Source organism: Ochotona curzoniae, unplaced genomic scaffold (genome assembly GCF_017591425.1).
Source record: "Ochotona curzoniae isolate NIBS_2020 unplaced genomic scaffold, NIBS_Ocur_1.0 contig_21, whole genome shotgun sequence".
NCBI classification, from domain to species: Eukaryota; Metazoa; Chordata; class Mammalia; order Lagomorpha; family Ochotonidae; genus Ochotona; species Ochotona curzoniae.
In genome coordinates, this window is record NW_024465322.1 from 8,671,385 (window position 1) to 8,692,969 (window position 21,585).

The following is a 21,585-nucleotide window of genomic DNA, read 5'->3' on the forward strand; positions in this document are numbered from 1 at the left end:
TCCGCTTTGAGCAGTTTTGAAAAACCAGATTTGAAAAACCGAAGTTGCTTTTCCTATTTATTGCGCCTCCCCTTGTGGTATCATTTGCTAGCTGTGAGCTTGCTCTGTAAACTACCCAGTTGTTGAGAAGTTGTACTTTCTCGGTCGGCTTCATCTGACCTTTTGAACTTACTTACCCGAATAAATACATGGCTCAGGCTGATGTGTGTGGTTGCTGGAGATGGCTTATGACTAAATTTGCTGAGTGACAGAAGCCAGGCGTGCATGGGGGCAGCAAGTGGTCTCCTGCCCCTTGAGATTGGAGAGAGAGCTGTGGCATCCTATGCCCATTTCTGATCTCTCCCCTTTCTTACACAATATAGACTTTCAAAAAGAACTGAGTTTTAGTATCTTGGGTTGCAGGTAAGAGGATATAAATGATTTTCCTTACAGGCATTTAACAGCATTTGCACTGTACCTCCTTCCTGGCTGCAAGGAAAGCAATGATTAAATGTCATTTTATCATTTTATCTTTAATGGTGACACTGAATGAGGCTCGTGGGTGAGTCCTTGTCCAGCTCTGAGTCTCTAGGTGCCACCCTGGGTTTCTGGAGCGTGACTCTGCTACCCAGGAACCCTGAGCACATGCTGAGTGTCTTGTTGGGGTGCTGTGAGCGGTGATGCCACTGTGTTTCTCTTGCAGCATCCCGTGCTCGATGAGCCAATAGCAGAAGCCGTCTGCATTATTGCAGACACAGACAAGTGGAGCGTCCAGGTGGCCACGAGTCAGAGGAAAGTGACGGACAGCATGAAACTGGGCCAGGACGTCTTGGTCTCCAGTCAGGTGTCCAGTTTGCTTCAGTCCATTTTACAGCTTTACAAGCTTCACCTCCCTGCGGACTTTGTAAGTATTTGTTCTCACGTCACCAAGGGACGGAGTTAAAAAATGACTCTTAGCAACGTTCCAGATTCAAAATCGCAAATACAGATGTCATTTAAAAAGGGAAAATAAAAGTTAGGATGAGTTAAAATGGAACATGCAACATGAAAGCAGCAAGCAGGATAGCTTTCAGTAACAAAAGCCATCCCAGGGCCAGATGCCATGGGTGGCTCTGAGATCTCCCAGGGCGAGGTGCAGTGTGGGTCAGGCACAGGGGGAAGGCCAAGCATGGAAGGAAATTTCAGGTTCTCCATGGAGAAGCCATTGACTCTTGGTCTCGGGGGGGTGTTAGGGCAGCCAGGTTCTGAAGGGACGGTCTGTTCTGTTCAGCCACCTTCCGAGAGGGGCTCTGAGGGAACACAGCATTGTTTGTGTCCACACTTCACTTTGAAGTATTGTACATGAAACATGGCTGCAACTGTTTGTTTTCAAATGGGCTTTTCAAATCACTTGGGACATTATTTTGTATCTAAACAAGCAGATTATTATAAACTTCTAGAAGATGGCCTGCAGCTTTTCCCTTGCCCTTCTCAGAATTAACAGCCACCACAAACTGCTTCAGAAGATTGTGTGTACAAACAGCCTGTGTGAAAAGGGCAGTAGGTTTAGACAGGGAGGGAGCATGTCTTCAAAGCAGATGAGAAACTGGAGGCCGTGGTGGTGCCCCATGCCAGAGACCCTGGGCTCCCTCCTTGGGCACCTCCAAGCTGCACAGAGAGCGCTCAACCAGCGAGGAGCAAACCGAGGGCCAACAGAGTGGTCCAAAGAGACTCGAGGCTCCTGGGGTTGGAAGAGGTGCTCTGAAATACCATTGGTGGCCAGGCTTTGCCGTCGGTCACTCTGACAGGCCAGTGGGCAGAGTTTGTGAACTTCAGCATTCTGAAGTATCCTGTGAGACGCCTCTGAAAGGCCTCAAAGCTGCGTGCCCGCAGAGCACTTGAAAAGCTGTGCACGTTAGTGGCCACTGGGTGGACTTCGGGTCCAGCAGCCTGAAGTCAGGTCCAAGGTCTTGTCCTTACTGTGGAAGAGAAATCCATCTCAAAGCCACTGCGGAGCTGGGGAGTAATGTAGCCTGTGTCATGCTTCTGAAGGTTGAGACGGTAAGCACGGCGCAGTGTTGCATGGTGTAAGCATTCGGCACGCGGTCACTGGTAGTGTGAGCAGTCTTTATTTGGGCTTTGAACCAGGCACACTCAGCAGGATGCCCGCCACAGCACGCAGGAGTCCTGGTGAACTTAGTTCTTGGTCTACTTGTGCACAGGTTGTCTTTGTGAAGCAGGTCAGCTTATGCTGATGTGCAGACTAACACCTCTCTCTCTGTAAGGAAAGCAAGGTACGTTAGACTGAAAAGTCTTTCACTGCTCTGAGTACTTACCGAACTTTGATCTTGCATTTCCAAATACAGAGCTTTGACTACGTTTGACAGCAAAGCAAGAAATTAGTGTAGCTAATTCTTTTGACTTTATTTGGACGGCTGTACGTTTAACCATTTCGTGGTATAAATGACTTACTGAACCTGACAAAACCAAGACCAAAGAAAGCTTTATCTGGCAGTTTAAAATTCTTAAAAATTCATTTTATTTAGAACATGGGTGATGAAATGCTGTAAGATCCTGTATTAGGGAGGGAGAAAGTTACTGTTTAAAATTTTAGAAGTTAAAAATGCAAAAAATCCATCTCAGGAAGGAGATACTAGAAAGGTGGGAGAAAGGCCAGCACAGTTCTGTCTGATCATCCAACACTAAGAAGGCAGGCATCTAAATACTTGGGTTGTTCCAAGTCACTGATCAGCCCAGATGGGTCCAGATCAACATTTTCAAATGCATCTGTTAATCTTTTTTACCTTGAAAAGCACAGACCCAATGGTCTAGAAGAAAATTGTGTATGATGCAATTACCCTTGCCAGAGCCATCAGGTGTCTTGCGGAGGATGCTCAGCCTGCCAGAGCACAAGCATTTGCCTCTGGTGAAAGACACAGATGGTTGCTATTCTCCAAAACAATGAAACTGGACACAATTCCAAGGGTAAAGACATCCTGAAAATAATGCCTTTTTTTATTGCTACAGAAGACCTGGTTAACTTGCACTCTTTAATGAGGAAAAAAAATGTCCAAAAATGACCTTGCTTCAATCATTCTACTTGTAGGAATATGTTGGAACCAAATAATCGGAGATCTATGAAAAAATGCAAATTGCTGTATGATTAAGCAGGGGGTTGTATTTCTTATGTAAACTACATGAACAAGGTGAGAGTATATTTGAAGATCTTAATCATTGCAAAAACTATTTTGCAAAAACAGTTTTCATACCTATGGTGGTAGGCGAATCCAAGATAGCTTGTAATTTTTAAATGCATTTGAATGCTTAGAAATGAATTTTTTGAGAATTGCTTTATGTAAGAACAAAGTGTATGTATTTCATATATACAGTTCTAAGAGCACAGTGTTAATCTCCTCCTTCCTTCCTGTTTCTGACAGTGACATACTTCTAACTTCACCTTGCGATCCAAAGCGTACCCCTCCCCTCCTAAAGAATCCCACTAGTAGTAAGCAAAAAAGCCACTCTTCTTTAGAGTTCCAACAAGGAGTATAAACAAGAATCAGATCTTAAAATATTAATTTTGCTCATATACATAACTTTTTTGTACTGTTACCGCAAAGCACAAGAGTCATATTTGTCTGGAGACTGCTTTATTTAGTAAGCATGGTGATCAGCAGGTGCATCCCTTTTACTGCATTTATGTTAGTATTCCGTTGTATTCACCCATTCAAGAACTGATGGACTTAAATAAGCCATTGTGAGCTGTTACAAACTGTAAACATGGGGGCACAGGTAACCCCTTCACATACCGATTTCTTTAAGTACATGCCCAAGGATGAAATGGCTGGGTCATATGGTACATCTGCTTTCACATGTCTGAGGAATCTCCATTTTTCCTACGTAATGGTTGGTTTACATGTCCACTGACGTACTGCACTACCCTCCTCTGACATCCTTGCTGGCACTTACTGTTTTTGATTATGGCCATTCTTTGTGTGGTTTCTATTTCCCTGAGTGCTGGTATTCCCGAGCATTTTTTCATGTGCCTATTGGCCATTAGTATTTCATCCTTTTAAAAATGCCTGTTTATGTCCTTAGCCCATTTCTTAAATGGATTACTTACTTTGAGTTTCTTTAGCTCCCTATATATTCTTTATCATGTATACAGTTTGCAAATACTTTCATTCTATCAGTTGCCTTTTTATTGTTCAGGATTGCTTTAGCTGTTCAGATCGCTAATGATTACATTAGTTGTAGGGTCTGTTCTTTTTTCCCCAGATTTGAGATCGTCTTGAATTGGTAAATTGTCTTGGGTACTATGGGCATCTTGATGTTGTTTGAATCCATGAGCATGGGAGATGTTTCCATTTATTTTGTGTTGATTACTGTATCCTGTAACTTTACCAAACTCTTATGCAATCTAGTAGTTTTGGTGGAGTCTTTCAGTTTACCTTTGTATGGGATTATATATCTACAAATAAGGGTAATTTAACTTCCTCCTTTTCCATTTGTATCTTTTAAGATTTATTTTTATTTGAAAGGCAGGGAGGAGGAGACAGAGACCTTCCATCTGCTGCTTTACTCCCCCTGATGACCACAATGGCCAGAGCTCGGACACTCTTGCATGGGTGCAGGGGCCTCAGGACTCGGGCCATTGTCCACTGCTTTGCAACCCATAAGCAGGAGGTGGGATGTGCAGTAGCTGGGACACAAATAGGCACCTTTCAGATGCCCATTTCATGGCAGGTTGAGCCTACCATGCCACAGTGCTGACCCCTGCCTTTGGATTCTTTTCCTTGTGCAATGGCTCTGATTAAACTTCCAGCAAAGGGTGAGGGTGGCCTGCCTTGTCTGGCTCTGGGAATGCTTAGAGTTTGCCATACATTGGCTTGATTGTGTTACGGAATGTTCCTGCTATAACCAGTTTAAGGTTTTTGTCATAAAAGGATGTTCTATGCTAGGAGATATTTTCTTTGCATCTATTGAGATAATCATACGGTTTTTATTCTTGGTCTTGTTCACGTGATGTGTCCCATTTATTGATGTGTGGAAGTTGAGCTATCCCAGCATACCAGGAATAAGCACCACTTGGTCTGGGTGAATGAGCCGTGTGTTGTTAGATTTGATTTGCTGACATTTTGTTGAACATTTTTACATTTTATGTTCATCAGGAGTGTTGGTCTATAGTTCCTTTGCTCTGGCTTTAGGATTCAGGTGTTGCTGGCCTCATTGCCACAGTTTGGGAATACTCCCCTTCTGGTTTGAGTAGTTTGAAAACTTAGTTTAATTCAGCAGTGAAGCCATCAAATTGGTCCTGGGTTTTTTCTTGGAAAGTCATTATTAAGGATTCCAGTTTCCTGCTGGCTGTTGGTTTATTTAGACTTTCTTTGTGTCAGTCCAGAAGTCCATTTCTTATTTTCCAGTTTGTTCAATTATAGCTGATTTGGTTTTTTGCCTTTTTGTGATATCCATTGTAACATTTCCTTCATTTCTGATTTTACTAATTTGAGTCTTCCCCCTACCCTCCCCTCCACCCCCCATTTTAAGATTTATTTTCATTGGAAAGGCAGATACGCAAAATGGAGAAACATCTTACGTCCACTGGTTCACACCCCAAATAGCCGCAGCCAATCTGATCCAGAGCAGGTCTCCCACATGGGTGCGGGGTCCCAAGGCTTTGGACCGTTCACTGCTTTCCCAGGCCACAGGCAGGGAGCTGAATGGGCAGTGGAGCAGCCGGGACACAAACTGGCACCCATATGGGATCCTGATACATGCAAGGCGAGGACATTAGCCACCAGGCTATTGTGCTGGGCTCCCTCCCCTTTTATTGGTTAATCGAGCAAATGCTATATCAGTTTTGTGTTTTTATTGTTGAAAACAGCAGCCCTTCATTTCACTGATCTCTCACTTGGTTTACTCATTTCTCTAATCTGGGGTTCTCACTTTTCTCAATTCATGCAATGCCTTGTTAATTATTTGATGCCTTTCCAATTTCTTGCTTTAGGCTCAAATGGGGAGAATTGTAACCTCTGACACTGCAGATCTGAATTGCTAACTCTTGGTAAATGTGCTTGACTTTGCAGTGCATCATGCATCTTGAAGACCGGCTACAAGAAATGTACCTTAAGAGTAAAATGCTCTCCGAGTATCTTCGGGGACACACCCGAGTCCACGTGAAAGAATTGGGGGTCATCCTGGGGTAAGTTCTGAACTGGGTTCCTACTCTTGCCCCTGCACCTACAAGCCCAGGAAGCCATAAGACACGAGAAAAGCAGCACCTTGTAGCTACCTGGAGCCTGCTGACCTTGTCTTTTTCCTGGGTGATTCCATTTCTGCCAGAGACACTGAACAGCTGTGACACACGCAGTGCAGCCTACGCTGGCGTGTACTTCCTGGGGGAGCTGCCATTAGGCGCTTCTGGACTTCCAGGAGGCTAACCTACAAATTTGGGGGTGATATTGACCTTCAAATTCTGTTGAGTTTGCTCATCTGAGTATTAGGATGTCAAAGCCCAGATTCTATCAGGCTGTTCAGCTTTCACACCCAGGAAATGACTGTCTGGCTCCTTGCATTTTCTGTCATTTTCTTTCCTTACATTTCTCCTTATGAGGCTGTGCAGGAAACTTGAGCCTCCCCAGGTCCTTCTCACTTCTCTGTCAGTCCCAGCTGCTCAGGTTTGCCACAGCCCGGGGTGTACCTGACATTCTAGATTTTTTTAAAGATTTATTTTTTATTACAAAGTCAGATATACAGAGAGGAGGAGAGATAGAGAGGAAGATCTTCCCTCCAATGATTCACTCCCCAGGTGACACGGCCGGTGCTGCGGTGATCCAAATCCAGGAACCAAGAACCTCCTCCGGGTCTCCAACATGGGTGCAGGGTCCCAAGGCTTTGGGCCGTCCTCGACTCCTTTCCCAGGCCACAAGCAGGGAGCTGGATGGGAAGTAGAGCTGCCGGGATTAGAACCGGCGCCCATATGGGATCCCGGCGCGTTCAAGGCAAGGACTTTAGCTACTAGGCCACGGCGCCGGGCCCACATTCTAGATTTCTAGCTAGGCCCTGCTTGACAGGTGTCTACCATCCCTAAGAACACAGCTCCCGTTGGCATTCACCTCTAGCCTCCCATAGGCAGGGTTAGCAGTGCTACAAGACGTTGGGAAGAACAGGAGGAAGAACAGGGAGCTGCCCTTGGCCATGACCGCTGCCATCTTTACATTTATTTTTAATTCAAGGGCAAGAATTGGGACACAGTCTACAGACCAGAACAATCCATTCTTAGTCCTTCTCCACTGCACTTGGCAGCAGTTAGCCAGTGGCCATCCTGTCCCCATCTCTTAGGAGAGGCAGCCAATGTCATGGGTTTCAAACATTTAGTGTTGCTTTGCTCTCAGAATACTCACAGGGATCTAAGCTGGGTCACCCGTTGGTCAGATCCTCAAGGTATTGAAGAAACCCCACCCAGATGCAAAGTCAGCACTCAGGAACGTTGCAGCCTAAGCAGATGGAGAGCTGAAATACAAGTCAATTGAAATTGTACTAGCCAGGAACTCAGAAAAGTTAGGGCTGCAGTCAGGTGGTCCCTGCCCACTCGGGTGGGCCGTACACCCCCTGGTCTGTGTCCCTTTGCCTCCTCGGCAGTAAGTTGACCACAATGCCAGCGACCTTAATTTTTAATTCGTTTTGAACCGTCATCTAAGGCAGGCCTGGTACCAGTCACACTAAAGTGCTCTGTCTCCCCTCTGCAGGATTGAATCCAACGACCTGCCTCTGCTGACAGCTATCGCCAGCACGCACTCTCCTTACGTGGCTCAAATCCTCTTATAAGCTAAAGCTCAGGACAGTTTTCTTCCTTGGAAGGAAAAAAAAAGTTAAATTTCTCAGCTGAAGGAGAAAGGAGTAAGCCGTGTGACACCCAAAGCATCCAGCGCCAACAGCAGCCGTTCCCACGCCCTGGGGGATTGCGCTTCCGCACAGGAGCTCAGCTTTATTGGACAGACACGCCTCGGTGATCCCTGGGAGCACGGTGGGCCCTTGGAGCCAGGGATCCCCAGGAATGAAGACACAGGAGCACTACCCCGAACACTAAGCTGTGGATACAAGCGGCCTGGGGCAGAGTGGGAACATGGCCGGGGAGCTGGGCACCAGCGGGCATACCTCACATTCCAGGAGAGCAGGTCGGAGCTGCCTTTCTGCAAAGGGTGACATGAAGAAATCTTCCTGGTTCCCCCACTAGCCGCCCTGCCTGCTGCCAGCTGCTGTCGTCGCTCTGCTGCAGGGACCCACTCTCCCCTCGTTTGGCGTTCACACGGAGCCAGGGGCAGGCCGGGGACGGACCACTGGTGCAGTGTACTCAGTGTAGCACCTGAGCCCCGCCACGCCACAGTCGCAGCAGCCCCCTGTGTGCGGTGTGAAACAGTACGAGTGTTTCATCCTTGCCTTCGGGGCTCTCAGCAGCCTTCCCCGGGGAGGTCCCACACCAAAGTTAAAGCTGCGGAACGCGTCTGCCGTGTCCCCATTCAGCCGGAGCTCGTCTCTGCTAGAGCGGCGCCCAGAAAGGACCGTCTGCGTTTTGAAAGGCACCGTTGTTCTGGTGGGAGACCTGCAGGAGTTTAGGAAGATTATGAAAGCAGCCTGAACATTTAGCATGCTCTGCGTACGCTCTCAATTTTCACATGATTGTCGCTGTGCCTTCCGACCCCTGTGAACTCTTCAGAACTTGTTCCCAAAGCCACCCTGGTATAAAACCTACCAAGTGAACTATTGCAGCTCACAAAAACCAACGGAGTGGACATGCGACGGGCTACACGCAGAGAGGCAGGGCCTGCTGGAGCCAACCTCGTGTTAGCTCCGACCAAGTTCTCCTTCTGTGCTAATGTATGAATTCATTCCAGTTCTTTGCACATAATGTGAAGTAACGTCCCATTTCAGGGTGAGAATTGGAGAGAAAAGCTGTCACCAAGTCACCTGCACGTCTTTTTGGACGTTGAAGTTACCCGTTTCAAAGGGAGCTCCAGCACTCCAAAAAGACAGGCATCATAGAACCTTTCCCTCTTCTGCTATGGTGCAAGATACAGACTGATGGACCACACAGAAGTTTCCCGTTTTCTGTGCTCTGCCCATCTCCCTTGCCTGACCTTCGAGCCTGGCATCGTTGGGTCCTGCAGCCCTGGGTCACCGCTGCTTGCTGTCGCGTTCCAGAGAACGAAGCTCGCTCGCCTGGCTTCAGCTCGCCGAGCTCTCCTTACCTCCCGAAGACACCTGCAGCGCCGGCGTTCAGCTCTCCATCCGCTCCCGCGGGAAGCATTCCTCCCACCTGCCCGGCAGCCCTCGTCTTTGTTTACACGTTCTAGGCGTTTTGCCTGCTTCACCACTGTCCAGGGGTCATTAAAGAAGAAAATCTCACTACACAACGTGCTCGTCGCAGTATGTTGAAGATCAGACCCATGTAGGGAAAAACAGAGCTTCAGCTCACAGCGGATCGTAAGACTGGACACCCGAAGCATGTGTCCTGGCCTGCCCCTCCCCAGCAGCCTGGGACGGCATCATCCTAATATTCCACAATGCTCAGAGAAGCGTCTGATGGGAAGCGCAGGTGGGTCACGAGGAGGCTGAGCCACAGCCAGGATTCCAGCCGACCCTGATCCTGCTGTGTGCAAAGACAGCTCGAGATCGTCGCTGCTCTTTTGCAGTCCTCCGTCTCAACACTCGAGGCTGAAATGGAGACTTCCCACAAGCCAAAAACACCTTCATGGCATCGTTGAAACGCACCCGCTCACACAGCTCAGCTGCAGAAAGCGAGCTGACCCGGCCGTGTGCCCCACCTCAAGAAAAAGAAAATTCTAATAAAAAAGGATCTACCTCAGGATTCCACCTTCAGGGTTTCTTCAACCTTCAGTCTTACCTGTTGAGTGTCACTTCTGTAGCTTCTTGCTTTCCCAGGCAAGCTGGTGCAGCATGATGGAGCAGACGCCCGTGCCTGCGACAGGCCGCCTCGTGCACGTTGCATTTGGAACATTCACCAGTGGTATGAGTGTAAGGTAGCCGCGTGTGTTTTCAACATGACAATGAAAAAATGTAGTTTCCATACTTGTGCGTAATTCCAAAGTGGGTTTTTTTTTTTATCAGTGTTAAATAGCATTTTTTTGTACAGGCTTCAATCCATTTTTCTGAAGTGTGCTGTTTTTTAATGAAAAACTATAATCTTTTCATATGTCATGGAACTGCCGTTTACACACCACAACTTTTTCAACATAACCATATTTTCAAAATTAACATTTTTGGAGGGAGGAAAATTCCCTGCTTGTTAAACAATATTAAACCATTGCTTGGACTCAGATCCTGAGATTTTATAAAAATCCATTCTGTAGCTGTTTTAGGCTCCTAGCTAAGGTTCATGTACACTTTGGAATATATATATATATATCTCCCAGAACTCATTTGCATATCTTTTCACTAATCTACTTTTTAGAGTTTGTGGATACTTTCACCATTTCGCCATTAAATGGAAAAAAAAAATCTTTAGTTTCTCTTGGTTCATATAAACCAATTTTTTTTTTTTGAAAAATTGGGCTTTGAGGGAGAGAATATTTTCATTTAATTTTTTGCCTAAATCAAACAGTAGCCCCCACCCAAATGTTCATTTTTAAATTTCAGAAGTAAGACTACAAAATGCTTAAATGTAAATGTTGGTTACAATGGAGATAAATTGCAAATGTTACTGAAGTCCCCAGAATAGAAATGGATGGGGCTCTACAGACTTTTGATCAGCTGAATGGACACCAGTGTCAATGTGTGGGCTATTCACAATTTGTTCCTGTATTATTTTGATTCATTTCTCTGGAATTTGGTGCAATAAACCTTTTGAATTTATCCGCAACATTTTGCCAACGCAGTGCATCATTTGTCAAATACAACCGACTTAGAGATCTCTTTCCCAATAGCACACTTGTGGTATATAACGTGGCAGTGTTGTGGAACTGCAGGGATGCTTGTGGGAGCATCACAGGTGGCCAGGGACAGGAGCGAGACCCTGCAGCGTTTTGGACAACCCTGTGAAATGAAGAATCCTCCCAGTGCCTGGTGACCTTTACATGAGCTAACACTGACGTTTCCAGAAAAGCAACTATTATATCAACTGAGGGGAGATTTTGTCCTGTAAGGCTCAATGCTTTTCATAAGAATTAGTCCAGTGGGTTAAGCCGTTGGCAATGGCACCATCCCCTGTTGGAGTGACAAGTTTGAGTCTGGGCTGCACTGCTTTGGACCCAGCTTCCTGTTCGTGTGCCAGGGGAGGAGTTGGGGGGTGGCCCAAATCCTCGGGCCCTGCCACCCACGCGGGAGACCAGGCGGGGGTTCCTGACGGCTGGCTTGGGCTGGCCCGCACCCGGCTGCTGTGGCCGCTTGGGAAGTGAACCAGCAGGTAAAGGATCTCATTTTTCTCTGTCGTTCTAATTTCAAATAAATTGTCATTAGCTCTTTACCAAAAGTATATGGACTTTTAGAAAACCACACTGCCAACAACTCTGGTATTTTGTGTGTGGAATTTAAGTCCCCAGTGGAGTACACTACCTCCCTACTGCTGAGTCTATTCCTGCAGCCAGACTTGTGCTTCAGGATGTTTTCTAACCCACTAGTGCCCTAACACTTAGAACGAAACCTGTTTTACGTTGCTTTTTAAGTAGTATAATTAAGGCAAAATATTAGCTTGCTAGAAGTTGTCCATGTATGTGGCTAGGTTAAATTGCTCGAGTATTAAGGTATTAAAGGGAGTAGTCCAAAATATTCTAAATGAAATAGGGTGGAATCCATAGGTATGAAGTGAATACCCATTTGTATATAGTATGTGTATGCATATATGTGTGTATATGGTGTTAGGAAAAATAAGTTTAAATCTGTTTCAGTTTAATGCCTGAGTTACACTAAGGACCGCAGGAGTGATTACATACTCCAGAACCCTTTCAGCAGCTAATGAAGACATCGAGTGTTTTCTGTGATGTCTGAAGGAGGCCACTGGTGGACTCCAGCTCAGGCGTAAGGGAGGCACAGCACTTTGCCTTTTAGATCGCCAGGAGCTGGCCTGTTGGGTCAGATATGTGGCCTCCAGAAAGAACCCCAGTGCTCAGTGGACACGAGGCCCATAGGATGGTAAATTTCCTTGGTTTACTGGGTTGTGCCTGCAGCTCATCTGTGGCCATGCAGGGCTGGTAGGGCTAAGAAGCTGTTATAGATGAGATCGACATTACAAGAAGCCTTTAAGCAGAGCAGATTTCCTTCTGCAGTCGCTCACTCTGAGAAAGACAAGGAGCCACAAAACTGAAGCTTAGGATTGCACTTACTATTGAACCATTTTGTCTTACTTCCATTGGTATGTTTTTCCAAATGAACTAAGTGGCCAGCAGCTAGACCAGGCAGAAACCAGTAGCCTGGAACTCCTTCCAGGTCTCCCATGGTGGTTGCAGGGGCCCATGCACTTGTGCCATCTCTCTCTTCCTTAGCACATTAGCAGGGAGCTGGATTAAAATTGGGGCAGCTGGGACTGGAACTGATGCTCGGGGGATGCCAGCACCACAGCCTGCAGCTTAACCCACTGCTTCGCATTGCTGGTTCCCATTAGTTACTACTACTGACAGTCATTTTTTTTCTGGTTGTGGAGAGTAATTGGGGATCCTACCTCTTCCTTCTGAGGCGCCTTCGGTGGCTTCGCTGCTCCGGAGACTCTGGCTGGAGACTTCCTCTGCCTCACGAGGGCAGCCCCCTGGGACTTTCTCTGATCTGTGTCCTCATAGTCGCTCAGGTGCCAGGCGAGAAAACCACGGCTGTATTTCCCTTGTTTATCCAGGACGGAAGGTGCGGGTTGCCTAAAACAAGAGGAAACCGAGTTGCCAGGAATCCTTGGTCCATCACTGGAATCTGAGCTTCATGGTTTCCCAAGTTGTTTGAACCAAGATTTATGGCAGGTTGCCATGAGGGGATTCAGGAAGTTCATGGGAAACACATATGAAAAACTGCATGGATTTTAAAGCTTTTGCTCCCATCTTTACTATAGAGCTGACATACCGTGAGAAGGCTGGGGGAGGGAGACAGCAAACACAAAGAACTGTGAAGTAACTTGGGCGGCTAGGCAAAGGGCCAGATGGAGCGAGAGGGCAGGACCTCGCCCAGCACGCAGGGCACACACTGCCCATGCCGTCCCATCTCCGCCGCCAGAGCTGGCACCATGGTGCAGTGGTTGGGCCACTGCTAGCAACACCAGCATCCCAGGAAGCGACAGTCGGAGTCCCCTCTCGCGTGCTTCTGAGCCAGCCTGGGAAGGCGCCAGGTGAGGGGAGGCCTGGATGGAGTTCATTACTCCTGGCTTGGGGAATACATCAGCAGATCGGAGATCTCTGTTGCTCTTTCAAATAGAAAAAAAAAATTTTTTTTTAAGATTTATTTTTATTTGAAAGGCAGATCAGATTTCTGGAGAGGAGAAAGATCTTCCACCTGCTGGTTCATTCCACGAGTACACAAACTGCAGCAGCATCGTTGTGGCTCTTTCCTCCTCCTGTCCAGTGGTATCTCTCTCTCTCTCTCTCCCTCTCTCTCTCTCTCTCTCTCTCTCGCACACACACACACACACACACACACACACACACACACACACACAGCCATTCCCCAGGCTCCCATGATCCCTTCTCAAACTGAACCCCATTTTCAGACCCTGAGCCTTTTGTTTGGCCTCTCCCTACTGCTTGCAGTTCCCTCCTCTCCTCCCACAACACTACAGCCTCCACGGCGCCACGTACATCCCCTCGTCCGCCAGGCATGACTCCTCGGGCACCTTCCACTTGCTTGGGTAGAAACTATGAGCATGACCACTTCTCGGCCTTTTGCCTGAAATCAGGAGCGTGTGTACACACTTCCGGCTCAGCTGCCTCCCTCCCTCCAGACTGTACCCTCTGAAGGGCACAGGACACGTCTTCTTCCATGCATCCACACTGCCCCTCGGCTGCCTGCCCAGGGCTGAAACTCGGCCACTATTGGAGGGTGCAGGAAGGAGGGAGGGTGTGACAGACGTCCACGGCTGAGTGGCCATCACAGTTCCTGTTTTTCCCCTCCACTTCCTGGCACCACCTCCACGGCCTCAATGCCCTGACCCATGCTAGGTTCTCCTACAGGACTAGCTGACGTTATAGAAACAGCTGGTCCCTGAACAATACCAGCTTGAACTACATGGGTCTGTGTGTGTGTGTGTTCATTTTGTGACAATTTGATCAACATTCCCAGAGAGTGTAGCCAAAAACATCAAAATAAGTTAAGAAAACAGCAGATCCTGGATGCGTAATACGCAGAGCGATAGAGATATTATTCTTATAGTGCTCAGGAGAAAGACCTGAGTTACCAAAACTTACACATATTATACATGGTACCGTTTGCTGTGGGAGAAATATGAAGATGCTGCATAAATTAACTCTAGGACCAACTTCCTGACGTGACTCTCTAGCCAGCTGCTGTTGCTACCACCGGGAGCCCTTCTATCGTAAGCAGCACCAGCTCGACCAGCTCAATAAAACAGAAATCAAAGGACACAGAAAAGGAAGAAGTCTCCGTTGGCAGACGGCAAGAACCATACATAGGGGAACGCAGACACTCTTCCAGGGCAGATGATTGGTAATTGATGATTCTCTACTCGTGAGAGAACTTAGTAGAGTTGCAGAATATAAAGTTGCAGAATATAAAATCAACAGACCAAAATCAGTAAAATTTATATACACAGACACTTGCCACAGCTAAGAACGTAAAAGATGAATCTGTTCATCATGGCTGCAAAAATGTTTGAACAAGTCGGAATAACTTTAGGCAAGGATGTGAGGGATTTGTCACTGCCGTTAAAGTTATAAAACATTAGAGAAACAAACAGAATAAGACAACAAAACTTGAGAAAACCTTGTATTCCCTTGGATTGGTATGATTAAAGTCATCAAAATGTCCAAGTTATTGAGGCAATTAACTAATATCTAGGACATTCTTCTCAGACCTGGAAAAAACAATGTTGGAACTCACACCAACGCACAAGAGACCCTGAATAACTAAAGCAACCTTAAACAACAAAAACAAAGCCGGAGGTATCGCAATGCCAGATTTCAAGATGTCCTCTGAGGCGGCTGTAATCGAAACATCCTGGTACTGGCACAAGAAGAGACATGACGATCAATGGAACAGAACAGGAATCCCAGAAATGAACCCACACATCCAGAGCCAACTCCTTTCTTGGCAAACAAACTGAAATCAATCCAGCGAGAATGAACAGTGCCTTCAATAAGTTGTACTGGGAAAGTTGGATGTGCATGTGCACAAGTATGAACCAAGAGCCCTATGTATGTATCTAATGTAGAAAACTCCGAATGGATCCAGAATCTAAGTCCGCGACCTTACACCATCAAATTATCACAGGGAAACACCGCAAGACACAGACACGAGGAAAGACTTTGCGGAGGAGTCCAGCAAGGCACAACAACTAAAGCCAGACCAGACTGCATCCACTGGAGAAGCCCCTGCACTGCGGGGGGTAACTCTCCACCAAGAGGCAACACAGAACAGGAGCAAACAGCGGAGAACTGCAACAGAGGACTAATGCCCTTGGGAAAGGACCCCCAGGTTTTCGCCACGACTGTCAGTATTATTGCTATTTTACAGTGATGCTGTTTTGTTATTTACAGCATTCCAATATGCTTTCATGTGATGGATTCTTTCTTAGGGACTCAACTATTTTTATTGATAAATGATTGCCTTTGAAAAGCTTCCAGTAAGATTCTGAATCTAAAACAAAAGAAATGAGCGTGGGACATGATCAGACATTTCTCAAAGGATGAGATTCAAATGGCCTAAAGATAGATGAGAAAAATGCTCAGATTCACCAGTTATCACGGAAATGCAAATTAAAACTGCAGTGAGGGCCCAGTGCGGTAGCCTCGAGGCCAAAATCCCATAGAAGCACCTGTTCATATCCCGGCTACTCCACTTCCCTTGTAGTTTCCAGCCTGTGGCCTGGGAAGGCAGTTGAGGACAGCCCAAAACCTTGGGACCCTGCAGCTGCCTGGGAGACCTGGAAGAAGCTACTGGCTCCTGGCTGCAGATTAGCTCAGCTCCAGCTGTTGCAGCTGCTTGGGGAGTGAACCAGTAAATGAAAGATCTTTCTGACCTCCTTCTCTGTAAATCTGACTTTCCAATTTAAAAAAAAATCTTAAAAAAAAATACAGTGAGGTTTACATCACCTACTTCGAATGGTTAATCTCCAAAAATCAGGACAATAAATTCTGATGAAGATGTGGGAGAAAAGATATTCTATTCCAGTGTTGGTGGGACTTTCAGTGGATTGAAATCGGCGTACGTGTTTAGGCTGATCAACCCACATAGCTAAGACACGGACTCAACCGAGGTGCTCACCAACTGGGTCAAGAAAATGTGGTATGTGAATAGTGTGAAATACCAAGCCATGAAAAACAATGAAATACTGTCTTTGTGACTAAGTGGATATAATTACAAAACCGTTATGTTAGTGAAATAAGACAGTCCCTGGGACAGAAATGTTTTCCTTAATCTATGACAATGCTAAATACACACACAAAAAAAATCTACAGGCGTGAGGCTGACATCGCTGGATTTTAGTATTGCTGACAGGATTCCTAAGAAGCATAAAGTCTAAGTGTTTATCTTCTCCTCCCTACGCTGATATCCTTACCTGCTGGAGTGTTGAACCTGTGAGAGTGGAGTAAAAAGAAAATACGCTATTGCTAAAAACAGAAATAAGAAAGAAATAAGGAAGAAGGAGGGTGGAAAATGTCACTGCGCTCCTCACTCTGTATTGCAATATGGGTGAAATCCATCCACTTTCTATAAACAAACAAAAAGCAGCTTTCAACCGTCAGTTTGGCGCCCACCGGAAATCAGCACAAAATCTGTAGTAAGAAGCTAAAAGATCCAGAAAACCTGTGCCCAGATCACAAGGATTTCACACTTCGCAACAGTTCGGGGCATGCACACAGAACCATTCTGCTTTTCATTTCCAGTACTGTATTCAATAAATCACATGAGTACTCAACGTCTGTTACAGTAACAGGCTTTGTGTGAGAGTCTGTTCCACCATGGGGTACCAAAGTTTCGGTGCGTTTAAGATTGGACGGTCCGAGCTGCAACGTTGCGCAGGTGAGCAGTACTAAATACATTCTCAACTTTTCACTTCATGAGGCGTTTTAGATGGAACCCCACTGTGAGAAACATCTGTACAGCAATTCTAGCCTTTCCCCCCACGTTGCCCCAAACCCACATCTTATTTCCAGCCAGAACGCCAGCCATTCCCGTAACGTCACGAAGTCCTCCCCTTCATACCTTCGCTTGTGCCATTTGCCCGTCTCCACCCTTACTGTCCTGTGTCACTGCGTGCTGCCCGCCCAGCCACACCGGAACACAGCCCCCGCCACGGAGCACTGTTCATGACCACTACAACCTGGAATTGCCATGTATTGCCACCATATCTTACTTCTTTGTATCTTCACTAACATTCCTGCCATGGAATACATTCTCAGTCCATTTTTCTTCTAAAAGAGTTTTTCTCTCTGGTCAGAGAAACTGATTACACACAATGCAGTACTTGCAGTTAGTGGGATGGATGCTGAGTTTAGTCTTTCACTACTTGAATTGTCAAAACGATGAGCAGGTAGGATCTTTATAGCAAAGCAGGTGTACATTTTTCTGAAAACTGCTGGCTATCTGTCAAATGACAGAAAATTTCCCAGCAGCCCAGAGAGCCGAGAAGATAAAACAGACTCTTGCTCTATCAGGGAATGACTGGCTGAGTCAGGTTTATGTAACTGTCTAGAGCGGATGGCACACATTTGACATGTGCCAGAGAAAGCACTGGGGCGGCTGAGGAGGAGCTGCACGTGGGTGGAGCCACAGTGGGTCCTTCATGTTCAAGATTGGCGATTGCCTCGAGCTGAGCCCCAGTGCAGGCGCCCTGGCAGTCACTTGGATTCAGGACAAGTCAGTGAATCGCCACACGCCGCTGAAATCACCACCTGAAATCACTATGTTTGCTTAGACTGATCAAAATAGCTGGTTATTCTGGAAAACTGGCCTCCCGGCTTCCATCTTGCCCATCAACAAGCCATTTGTTTCTCCGGGGCCTCTACACCCATGTCTTCTAGACTAAAATTAGTCCCAATAACTAGCAAAATTACAGTCTTTATTTCACAATTTTAAAAATGCTTACTCTGTTTCCGTTCCAGTGAGTTGGTCTGGTTGCCTAATATATACCTCACAAATAGTCCTTCAACTTGACTTACAAGTAGAGAAATTGCACGGACACTTCCCTTTGAGGGGGATTTTCCTTGCAGCCTGCTCAAGTGAAGTCCGTCAACATGTTTGCAAAGTTCTGGCTCGTGCCATTTCTATGTCGTGGGTTGAAAGTGTGGCCAGCTGCTCTCTCAGCAAACAAGCTCCCTTCAACACTGGTCCTCTGCGAGAGGGCGGGATTGTCTGCTGTTTGCATTCCCAGAAGTATTAAAAGCCACGGGTGGCACATGGAAATTTTTGAGAAACACATTTAAAAGCCATTTGGCAGGCTGCATGCTTTCTGAGAGAAGGTACCTCCTCTCCCAGTTATTTTTCTCTCTGGAACATTCGCAGGGGAACAAGACCTCTTGTGTTTGAAAACTCTTTTCATGGTGTGGTGCACATGGGGAGGCACGCTATCCCAGCAAGTCCCCAAAGGGCTCTAAAGATAGGTTCCAATTTTCCATTCCTATACCGGCCCTCCCCACAGGTGGCATGGGCTGACGGGACACAGCAGACACACGTGTGGGATGACTTTAGAGACGCCGTCTCGCTAGGACCATCCTATCCTGCCTCCCACTTGGCCTGCCAGTGCCAGTCGCTCCGCAGTGACCAGCAGTGGCCTGCTTTCCGCTCCCATGGCCAGCAAGATGCACTCTGCATCGCTCTTCCCTGGCCCTCCTTCAGAGAACTTGTTTTCAGAGAGGTACTGCTCAAAGAGGGAGTCCAGAAAATTGTGGCTTGCAAAAAAAAATTAAGCTGGGTTCAAACTTCATCCTTCATCTACACCCCTATTCCTTCCCTCCTTTCCCTCGAGGATCGCACATGGCAGCATGTCTTGTTTTTGAAAGCATCACCTCTTAATCCTTCAGGATAATTCCGGATCAACTGCCACCACAGAGATGATGAAACACCCGAAGTTATTTTGATATTTTGTCTTTGGACAAATAATGAATATAAAACTTTCTTTAGCTCCTACCAATAAGTATAAATTTAAGTGGTAGCCGTTTCTCACAAAATTGCTACCCAAGATATTTAAGTGAAAAGAATTGTCCAAGAAAAATCAATTTTTACTAATCCAAAGCTGGTGGAATTTGCAGGGTTTTATCTAGAGGAAGGTGTCGTGCACGCAAACCTTATGTTTAGTCCTTGGGGTAGTCTCTCCCTCCGAGTGCCAGCTTTGCCTGTTGGAAACAAAGGCTCTGAGTCAGGGCCCAGCACCATGGCTCCACTGGCTAATCCTGCCCTCCCAAGAGTCAGGATGCCATATGGGCGTTAGTTCATGTCCTGGCTGCTCCACTTCCCATCCAGCTCCCTGGTTATGGTCTTCAAAAGACATGGAGTATGGTCCAAAACCTTGGGACCCTGCACCTGTGTGAGACCTGGAGGACGCTCTTGGCCTTGCAGCCATTTGGGGAATGAAACAGTGGCTGGAAGATCTTCCTCTCCTCCTGCGTAAATCTGCCTTTCAACAAATAGATCTTTAAAACAGAAAAGAAAGGTTTAAAGTAGCAAATAACTGACCAATTAGGACAGATGGTGGCAACTCCCAGCTCTAAGGGTCCAGATGCCGCATCTTTGATGCTCCTGTGTTTAGACAGTGTCTCAGCCAGAGGTCAGGATATGCTTAGTTATCGGTTCAACAAGGTACCAGGGCCTCTGGGAAACCACACAGAAAGCGGATATTCTACATGATACAAACACAGAAGGGAAAACATCCAGACATTAGTGTGTGAATGAACAAGCTCTTGACTGCTCGCTACCTATGAACAGGTGTTGCCGGTGCTATGAGGCTATTTGGTCACAGTAACTCCCCAAAGATGACCACTCAGGATGAAATATGAAAGGTGAGTTTTGCTACCTGCTCAAACCTGTCACTCTAACTCGGGAACTTCTACACAAACGAGTCAATGTGTTGATAATTACATGAGATCATGAAGAATTCAAACACAAAGGCTTTGCATGTCTCTAAGCACAAACTTTTTGAAAGCAACATGACATAATCCCTTGTTAGCAGGAAACTTACACCATCTCAAGAATAAAAATGAGTTATCTTGTGGCCGGTGGAGTGGTGCAGCGAGTTAAACCTCAGCCTACGTTACTGGTGTTGTGTAGGCGTCGCGATGGAGTCCTGGCTGCTGCTCCACTTCTGGTCAGCAGAGAAAAAGTGAAAGTAGCGCCTGGAAAAATCCGTGGAAGACGACCCACATGCTTGAGCTGCTGTCACAAGGGAGACCTGGAAGGAGTCCCAGGCTCCTGGCTTTCATGTGGTACAGTCCTAGCAACTGTAGGATTTGGAGCGTGAACCAGTAGACAGCAGACAGCTTCGTCTCCTCTCCTCTTTCTCCCCTTGTCTTTCTTTAGCCCCCCACCCCACCTTTCAAATAAGTCTTCTTAAAAAGTTTCTTTCCAAAGAAGTGGTTGGAAAGCTTAAGAGAAATGTTATTGAACTGTCAGTGTGAACACTTTAGACCCGAGGACCTGGAATGCTATTTGTGAAAGAGGTAAGAATATCCAAGACAGTCCTAGCACTGGCATTGTGGGGCTGCAGGGCAAGCCACTTCTTGGGATGCTGGCATCCCACACAAACACTGTTAGGATGCCGGCTGCTCTGCTTCCCAGCCCTCATCCCATGTGCCTGGGAAGACAGCAGAGGACGCCCCACACAGGAGACTCACATGGAGCTCCTAGCTCCTGCATCAACCTGGCCCATCCCCGACACCCACGACCATGAGGGGAGTGGACCCACAAATAGAAAGTCTTCCTGTCCTCTGTCGTCCTTTCAATCAATAAATACATAAATAGAAAGCACCACTCTCTTGGGCCATCATCTGTAAGGACAGCAAAGGGGCAAGCTGCTCTGTAGCACATCCCAAGCTCTGTGTGCTTCGAACCTTAGATTGTGATTATTTTGCCTTGATTTATGTTGTTTCCAAGGAAACACCACCAGTCTCATCTGAAAGACTTGTTCAATATTCTACCCCTGTACTAAAAGAATTGATTCGAAGAAAAGTCTCACATTTCTCTAAGCAAACGCTCGGCCGTTAATTTACTAGCTTGTCTTCCCTGAGTGCCGGAATGCGAACGCACGTGTCCCATGGCCCTGCTGACGTCATGAGCACAGGGTGGGCTTCCCTCCTGGGCACCAGCTGGGCATCCAGTCACCAGGACTGAGCCCTCTCCCTGCAGCACATAGTCTTCCTGCACACCACACTGCACAGCACCATGCGACTGCTGCCAAAACTTTGGGAGGTAGACATACAGGAGTTGATTTTTCACTGTTTCTTGAAATGATTTCTGTATATGCTCAGG

At 46.7% G+C, this 21,585-nt stretch overlaps 2 protein-coding genes and 1 long non-coding RNA gene across 6 annotated transcripts in view; 1 reads left to right on the top strand and 2 right to left on the bottom strand.

Moving 5' to 3' along the window:
• The window catches only part of FNIP2 (folliculin interacting protein 2), a 92,239-nt gene extending 81,402 nt beyond the window's left edge, over nucleotides 1-10,837 (top strand). For all 4 annotated transcript variants that reach the window (XM_040971335.1, XM_040971333.1, XM_040971334.1 and 1 more), the window contains 3 exons: nucleotides 683-883; nucleotides 6,045-6,160; nucleotides 7,707-10,837. In XM_040971335.1, coding sequence (XP_040827269.1) covers nucleotides 683-883; nucleotides 6,045-6,160; nucleotides 7,707-7,785 — 396 coding nt within the window. In that variant the 3' untranslated portion in view covers nucleotides 7,786-10,837. The remainder of the gene's footprint in view (nucleotides 1-682; nucleotides 884-6,044; nucleotides 6,161-7,706) is intronic.
• LOC121150429 lies at nucleotides 2,940-7,757 on the bottom strand. Its single transcript, XR_005882966.1, has 3 exons — nucleotides 7,358-7,757; nucleotides 6,266-6,399; nucleotides 2,940-3,093 (listed from the first exon to the last, which is right to left on the bottom strand). It is a non-coding gene; the product is annotated as an uncharacterized LOC121150429 (long non-coding RNA).
• CUNH4orf45 (chromosome unknown C4orf45 homolog) overlaps nucleotides 8,263-21,585 on the bottom strand; it is a 98,491-nt gene continuing 85,168 nt past the window's right edge. The window contains exons 5-8 of the mRNA XM_040971378.1: nucleotides 12,589-12,818; nucleotides 9,207-9,331; nucleotides 8,926-9,017; nucleotides 8,263-8,560 (exon numbers count right to left, since the gene is read on the bottom strand). Coding sequence (XP_040827312.1) covers nucleotides 8,263-8,560; nucleotides 8,926-9,017; nucleotides 9,207-9,331; nucleotides 12,589-12,818 — 745 coding nt within the window. The remainder of the gene's footprint in view (nucleotides 8,561-8,925; nucleotides 9,018-9,206; nucleotides 9,332-12,588; nucleotides 12,819-21,585) is intronic.